An 8598-nucleotide genomic window follows, 5' to 3' on the forward strand; every position below is an offset into this window, starting at 1 on the left:
GATCAGTAGTGTATATGACATATTTACTATATTAATCCTGCTGTTTTCTATGGTTTCTTCTTTTTTTGATTATATATAAGCTAGCATTGATTTTAAAATTCAAACATGAATGCATTTGAAGCTAAAACAGTGATTTATTTCCTCTTTAAGGTGTTATTGAATTATATTGTTTATATGTACGTATAATTGAAAATCACTCAATATTGCACTTATCTACTGCACAACGGTAAATGAACAGATTAATGCATTAAAGACAGCGTGTGGTTTTTATGAACTCTTGGGGCGTGTGAGAAGTGTGGAGTAAATGACGTTCTGTCTGCTGTTCATCTGCCCGTCTGCGTCTCTGCAGAGCTGAACACCCAGAGACGCGTACTGCACCTCGCCCTACACACACACACACACACACACTTATATATTATTATAATATCATGCACATTATTTCTTAAAGAGGCCATATTATGCCCTTTTACAAGTCTTGATGTTGTTTTTGTGCTCTACTAGATTGAATGTTGATTATTTTCCTCATATTCTCCATTGTTGCAGCTCCTCTCTTCCCAGTCTGTCAGTAACGCTCTGTTTAGTTCCTGTCTCTATGAAGCCCCTCCTTCTGAAAAGCACAATGTGCTCTGATTGGTCGGCTGGAGCAGTGTGTTGTGATTGGTGTTTGGGAAATGCCCCGCCCCTTACCATAACCGCCAGTTTCAACACACTACTAACTAACTCAACCAGGCCCCGCCCCTTTATTCTGCATATTAAGTATTTAAATGAGGAATATTGTGACGTTTTCATTCCCGGAAGACAGTTCAGAAACTTTTCAGAGGTGTTTCATGCTCAAATCAGCATTTTTACACACTAAAGAAAGATGAACTATATGATGTAATAAAGCATAATAGGACCCCTTTAAAGAAACATCAAACTGTTGTAATTTTGAAGCACACAGTTTCACTGATCAAAAACAAACTTCTTTTGCTGTTTTCAAGGTGCCAAAAAGTTTTGAAATGAGAGAGAAAACACTCACTGTATCCTCGTGCACGTCCGACATCCAGCGGCCTGATAAATGACAATGAAATAAACATAATAAATAAACCTAGTGACATAATGACCTTCGATGAATCTATCTGCTTAATCTGGGCTGCATCCGAAATCACACACTTCCCAAAATCCCCAGAGTTAAATCAGCTCTGCTCAGAGTACATATGGTCCCTCTCTAAATAGTGTTAAAGTAACACTGAAGCAGAGTTAAAGTTAATGAGATAATTAAGCAATTAATAAGGCTGTGACTGAAGTCAGTTCTTGCGTTTCTCTTTTCTTCAGTGATTCTGCTTGTTAACAGCAGGCGTTCATCACTAATGCACTATCATCACTTAATTGATTGCTTAATTATCTCATTAACTTTAACTCTGCTTCAGTGTTATTTTAACACTATTTAGAGAGGCAAAGTAAGTACTTGTTTCAAATAAGAGAGTATGAAATGAGGCATGTGATCTGATGATGTCATACAGTAACTCCGCCTACCTTCATCTGTCATGCTGTGCAGCGGCAGACCTGATGTATGATCTGTCGGCTCTGTGTGTGTGTACATTTTTAAACAACATTAACTAGATCTGCTTGGTAAATTGTATTTTAAAATGCAAAACAAGGAAGAGTCCGAGTCGAACACACCTGATTCCTTTCTGGTGTTTGTTCTGGTTCTCCTGCAGCTGAGGATCACAGAGAGAACGCAGACGCAGACGATCGACAGTAAACACAGAGCCAGCAGGACGGACACTGTCACTGAAACACACACAGTTTACGTATACAGTATAGTTCAACTGTGTTTTATTTACTGTCTACAGCATTCCCTCTTTAAATGAAGATCTTTTTCCTCTAGATGTGAGTAATATTTGTCTAACTGGATTCGATGTAGGTTGAATTTATTCAGAAATACAGAAAACTCTGAATTAAAATTTCCTGATCATTTACTCTCCTCCATGTGGAAAAGAAATGAAGGTTTTTGAGGAAAACATTCCAGGATTTTTCTCCATATAGTGGACTTCACTGGGGTTCAACGGGTTGAAGGTCCAAATGTCAGTTTCAGTGCAGCTTCAAAGAGCTCTACATGATCCCAGACGAGGAAAAAGAGTCTAATCTAGAGAAACCATCGGACATTTTCTAAAAAAAATAAACATTATATACTTTTTAACCACAAATGCTCGTCTTGCACTGCTCTGTGATGCTCCACGCATGACGTAATCATGTTGGAAAGGTCACGTGATGTAGGCAGAAAATTCAGAATTTTGAGTTTCTATCGCAATTGCGAGTAAAAAAAGTCAAAATTAAGAGAAAAAAGTCAGAATTGTGAATTTATATCTCACAATTGCGAGTTCAGAACTCGCAATTCTTACTATATTTCTCGCAATTATGAGATATAAACTCACAATTACGAGAAAAAAGTCAGAATTGTGAGATAAAAAAAATCACAATTACGTTTTTTATTTTTTATTTCATGGCAGAATCAAGCTTCCATATGTTATTTACAGAAAAAACTGCACTGAAACTGACATTTGGACCTTCAACCCGTTGAACCCCAGTGAAGTCCACTATATGGAGAAAATCCTGGAATGTTTTCCTCAAAAACCTTCATTTCTTTTCCACTGAAGAAAGAAAGACATGAACATCTTGGATGACATGGAGGAGAGTAAATTATCAGGAAATTTTAATTCTGAACTGAACTAATCCTTTAAGTGCTCACAAACTTTCTAGCGTAACTGTACGTATATAATAGTAAAACAAAAATGAGCAGAACTTACGATTTTTATTTATTTCTGGACTGATGTTTTCAACGTCTGTCGATTCTGTGAGAAAGAAAAAATACAATCTCATTCCTGTTGTCTGGAAAGTAAAATGAATTGTATATTGATCATTGTAATAATGGAATATTTGTGTTAGATTACATTAGATGACATGATATTATTAAGAGTGTAAAGAAAGAGTTGAGACACTGATAGTGAAACATTAGTGATGATCTACAGCTGTGATGTTTTAAATGTTTTAAAAAAATATATTTAAAAAACAACCCAAGATGGGTTGAAAATGGACAAACCCAGCGATTGGGTTGTTTTAACTAAGCAGTTGGGTTAAATGGCATTTGAGAGAACCTTGCCAGAACGTTCCCTGTCAGCTGGGAGGTCTTATCAGTTTCCTGCAGGAATATCCTAGTGAAACTCCTATCTGTAAAAGTGAGTGTGTGTTGTCCTCTAGCGCCACCTGTGGTCACAGTGAGGACGGCCATCTCTCTGTTGTTGCACAGGTAAAGGCCCGAGTCCTGCAGCTGGAGATCGTGGATGATCAGGTGGCTGATGGTGTGAGTGAATCTGGACGTCGGATCGTCTCTCTCTTTCTTCACTGTGCTGTTTTTATAGAGCGTGGAGATGAACTCTTTTCTGGACTGAGCAGTTCGCTTGAATGCCCATCTCTGCTTAAATTTATCAGAGGTTTTACATGGCAGATAAACAGTTGTGCCTGCAGGAATGGTGAAGTTTTGGCCTGGGAAGAAGGAAGGAAGAAAAGGGATTAATTTATTGCTTTAACTCACGCTGTTCTACTCTTATAGTGATTACACTGAAGGACTAGTTCATCCAAAACACCTTAAATCTCTTCCACACATTCAGGCGAGAAACAATGTGGGGAAACAGTCAGAGAATAAAATTAAATAAGATATCAATAATTATCAAAATGAAGTAAATATCTGTCAGTGGAGTCAGAAAACAAGATGATTTTTCTGACTCCACTGACAGATACTGTATTTGTTCTTGTTTTAAGCACAAACTCACTTCATTTTCATGAATGTTTTCAGTAAATAAGATTTAATATCTTCAGTCATTTTGCTTCTCCAATAAATGTTACACTCTAAAAAATGCTGGGTTAAAAACAACCCAAGTTGGGATAAATATGGACAAACCCAGTGGTTGGGTTGTTTTACCCCAGTGAATGAGTTTTTTAACCCACCAATTGGATTGTTTTGACCCAGTATTAGATTTTTTTTAACTCAGTGAATGGGTTGTTTTAATCCAGGGATTGGATTGTTTTGACCCAGTGATGTTTTAACCCTGCGACTGGGTTGTTTTAACCCAGTAATAGATTGTTTTAACCCAGTAATGGATTGTTTTAACCCATTGATTGGGTTGTTTTAATCCAGGGATTGGATTGTTTTGACCCAGTGATGTTTTAACCCTGCGACTGGGTTGTTTTAACCCAGTAATAGATTGTTTTAACCCAGTATTGGGTTGTTTTAACCCAGTAATGGATTGTTTTAACCCAGTAATTGGGTTGTTTTAACCCAGTAATGGATTGTTTTAACCCAGTAATTGGGTTGTTTTAATCCAGGGATTGGATTGTTTTGACCCAGCGATGTTTTAACCCAGTAATAGATTGTTTTAACCCAGTAATGGATTGTTTTAACCCAGTGAATGGGTTGTTTTAACCCAGTAATAGATTGTTTTAACCCAGTAATGGATTGTTTTGACCCAGTGATGTTTTAACCCTGCGACTGGGTTGTTTTGACCCAGTAATAGATTGTTTTAACCCAGTATTGGGTTGTTTTAACCCAGTAATAGATTGTTTTAACCCAGTATTGGGTTGTTTTAACCCAGTAATGGATGTTTTTAACCCATTGATTGGGTTGTTTTAATCCAGGGATTGGATTGTTTTGACCCAGCGATGTTTTAACCCAGTAATAGATTGTTTTAACCCAGTAATGGATTGTTTTAACCCAGTGAATGGGTTGTTTTAACCCAGTAATAGATTGTTTTAACCCAGTAATGGATTGTTTTAACCCAGTGAATGGGTTTTTTTAATCCAGGGATTGGATTGTTTTACCCCAGTGATGTTTTAACCCTGCGACTGGGTTGTTTTAACCCAGTAATGGATTGTTTTAACCCATTGATTAGGTTGTTTTAATCCAGGGATTGGATTGTTTTGACCCAGTGATGTTTTAACCCTGTGACTGGGTTGTTTTGACCCAGTGATGTTTTAACCCTGCGACTGGGTTATTTTAACCCAGTAATAGATTGTTTTAACCCAGTATTGGGTTGTTTTAACCCAGTAATAGATTGTTTTAACCCAGTAATTGGGTTGTTTTAACCCAGTAATGGATTGTTTTAACCCATTGATTGGGTTGTTTTAATCCAGGGATTGGATTGTTTTGACCCAGCGATGTTTTAACCTAGTAATAGATTGTTTTAACCCAGTAATGGGTTGTTTTAACCCAGTAATGGATTGTTTTAACCCAGTGAATGGGTTGTTTTAACCCAGTGATAGATTGTTTTAACCCAGTATTGGGTTGTTTTAACCCAGTAATGGATTGTTTTAACCCAGTAATTGGGTTGTTTTGACCCAGCCAATGGGTTGTTTTAACCCAGCGAAAGGGTTGTTTTAACCCTGCGATTGGGTTGTTTTAACCCAGTGAATGGGTCGTTTTGACCCAGCCAATGGGTTGTTTTAACCCAGTGAATGGGTTGTTTTTAACCCAGTGAATGGGTTGTTTTTAACCCAGTGAAAGGGTTGTTTTAACCCAGTAATGGATTGTTTTAACCCTGCGATTGGGTTGTTTTAACCCTGCGATTGGGTTGTTTTAACCCTGCGATTGGGTTGTTTTGACCCAGCGATGTTTTAACCCTGCGACTGGGTTGTTTTAACCCAGTAATAGATTGTTTTAACCCAGTATTAGGTTGTTTTTAACCCAGCAATTTTTAGAGTGTATCTTGATATTTGTGCTGGAAAACAAGACTGATGAAGAAGATCGTTTTTTGCAGTGTGAGAGTTGGTAATGATTGAAGCACCTTTGAGAACGGCGATATCTGCGATCAGCTCGCGGTTACAGTAATATTCTCCTGCGTCGGACGGCTGCAGGTCTCTGATGTGGAGTGCGCCGCCTGACAGCAGCTGGTGTTTTCTCTGGTCCAGGTAAGACACCTGCTGTCCATGTTTAGAGGCGATGACTCCTCTCAGACCGTGGCTCCAGTCGACGTCTGAAGCTTCGGCACACATCAGCACAAGAGAATGCTTTTCTGGAGCACTCAGCTTTGGCACTGAGAGAGGTCAAAGGTCAGAGATTATACTTTCACATTTAAAAGGCGTTGCTTTCCTTAAACTGTCCTGTGCCTGTGGGTTTACATGCAGATCAGGATGTCCAGAGATTACCTCACAATCCTGTGGAAACTTGTTTCCGCCACTGAATAAAAAATAAAAACGGTATAATTGCGAGTTTTTATCTAGAAATTCTGACTTTTTTTCTCAGAATTGCATGATATAAACTGGCAATTGCAAGTTATAAAGTCGCAATTGCGAGTAAAAAAGTCAGAATTAAGAGAAAAAAGTCAGAATTGTGAGAAAAGTCAGGATTTCGAGTTTATATCACAATTGCAAGTAAAAAAAGGCAAAATTAAAAGAAAAAATTCAGAATTTCGAGTTTATTTCGAAATTGCGAGTAAAAAAAGTCAAAATTAAGAGAAAAAAATTCAGAATTTCGAGTTTATATTGCAATTGTGAGTAAAAAAATTCAGAATTACAATAAAAAAATTCAGAATTTTGAGTTTATATCGCAATTGCGAGTAAAAAAAGGCAAAATTAAGAGAAAAAATTCAGAATTTCGAGTTTATATCGAAATTGCGAGTAAAAAAAGTCAAAATTAAGAGAAAAAAATTCAGAATTTCGAGTTTATATTGCAATTGTGAGTAAAAAAATTCAGAATTACAATAAAAAAATTCAGAATTTTGAGTTTATATCGCAATTGCGAGTAAAAAAAGTCAAAATTAAGAGAAAAAAATTCAGAATTTCGAGTTTATATCGCAATTGCGAGTAAAAAAAGGCAAAATTAAGAGAAAAAAATTCAGAATTTCGAGTTTATATCGGAATTGCGAGTAAAAAAAGGCAAAATTAAGAGAAAAAATTCAGAATTTCGAGTTTATATCGAAATTGCGAGTAAAAAAAAGTCAAAATTAAGAGAAAAAAATTCTGAATTTCGAGTTTATATCGCAATTGCGAGTAAAAAAAGGCAAAATGAAGAGAAAAAAGTCAGAATTGCGAATTTATATCTCACAATTGTGAGTTTATAACTCGCAATTCTTACTATATTTCTCGCAATTATGAAATATAAACTCACAATTACGAGTATAAAAGTCAGAATTGTGAGATAAAAAATTGCAATTACCTTTTTTATTCATTTTCATTTTATTCACAGCTAACAAAAACATGAACGTTTTACTAACGTTTCCATTAAGTTATTTCTAAATGTTCCATGAACGTTTCAGTTCGTTTAAATGTTTTAAAAACATTTTTTCTTGCTTATGTGAAAGTTAAGGGAATCTTCCATTTGCAAACATTATAGGAACGTTACTTTTGTAACAATTTTTATGAACATCCAATAAAAGCGATGTGTAAATAATGTTTTTGTGCTAATGATCTGAGAACAATGATAACGTTGAATGAATGTTCTATTAACGTTACTGGATAACGTTTGTTCATAACTTTGAGAGAACCTTCCCTTGTTGTTTTGTCTGAAAGCGAGGAAAGTTCTTCTTCTATAAGTCAGTTTGATATTAAAGTGTGTCGACACACATTTAGAGTCGAGCGTCACTGCACTTCCTCCATCTGCTGTTATTTATACTTTATCAGAAGGAAGTATATGGACTGAGCTTCTGTGACTCCTCGTCAAATGGAAATTAATATTGCATTCTTTGTTTCTAAACTGAGAGCAGTTTTATACTTCTTATAGTTTATATCTGGATTAGGGATTTAGGTGAACTGCTTCTAAATGCCAGTTTATACACACTGAGAGTTTCCATGTCTCAACATACAGTCGCATAAACCTACTTCAGATGTGAACCGTAAAAGTGCATCATACTGTCATGTGTTCATAAATGACAAATCATCAGATGTTCTGCAGGCTTTATGAATATAATCATCAAGATTATTCTGATGGCAAAACCCATGGACACACTGAATCACTTCAAACATCGACAGCAGAAAATAAGGGATGAAGCAGAGCAGAGTTTGGGAGAGGGAGTGTGTCCTACCTGAGATGATCTCTGCGCTCCGATGGAAGATGAAGAGAAAGATCAGAATAATGAATCTCATCTCTGTGACTGAAGCTGTCTGAGGCTCAGAGGAATGACGGGAGTGTTTCTCTTTTTCCACTTGATCCCAAACACTTCCCTCTGTCTGTGTGTGTGTGTGTGTGTGTGTGTGTGTGAGTGAGTGAGTGAGTGAGTGGGTGTGTGTGTTTGTGCCACTTTATCGTGAAATAGTGGTTGAATGTAGAAGTTTCAGGTCTTTCAAATGATATTTTGTTTGAGGAGATTTAATGATAAAACAGTTTGAAACCCTAAACTGTCCTCAGAGAGAGAACTGGATTGATCATGATGTCATGTCACTGATCCAGGGATGACATGTTTCTGTAGCCCCGCCCATCGCTTATCTCATTAATAATTAAATAATGGCTCCGAAAAGTGAAGTTAGTTCTTAGAAACGCTCATTTGTTTTCATCATGATATTACAAAGTACCAAAATCCTCTGCAATGGGTTAAAGGATTAGTTCACTTTCAAATTAAAATTTCCTGA

The 8598-nt window shown here is 36.6% G+C and overlaps 1 protein-coding gene across 1 annotated transcript; it reads right to left on the reverse strand.

Moving 5' to 3' along the window:
• Positions 1–114: 114 nt before the first annotated feature.
• On the reverse strand, positions 115–8401 carry LOC125274669. The gene is made up of 8 exons (XM_048201061.1): positions 8055–8401; positions 5820–6068; positions 3247–3525; positions 2790–2834; positions 1663–1773; positions 1516–1566; positions 1019–1050; positions 115–384 (listed from the first exon to the last, which is right to left on the reverse strand). The coding sequence occupies exons 1-8, from the start codon at positions 8113–8115 to the stop codon at positions 268–270; spliced, it is 945 nt and encodes a 314-aa protein (XP_048057018.1). The 5' UTR covers positions 8116–8401; the 3' UTR covers positions 115–267.
• Positions 8402–8598: the final 197 nt, after the last annotated feature.

The sequence above is a fragment of the Megalobrama amblycephala genome, linkage group LG9, assembly GCF_018812025.1.
Source record: "Megalobrama amblycephala isolate DHTTF-2021 linkage group LG9, ASM1881202v1, whole genome shotgun sequence".
In the NCBI taxonomy this organism is placed as follows: Eukaryota; Metazoa; Chordata; class Actinopteri; order Cypriniformes; family Xenocyprididae; genus Megalobrama; species Megalobrama amblycephala.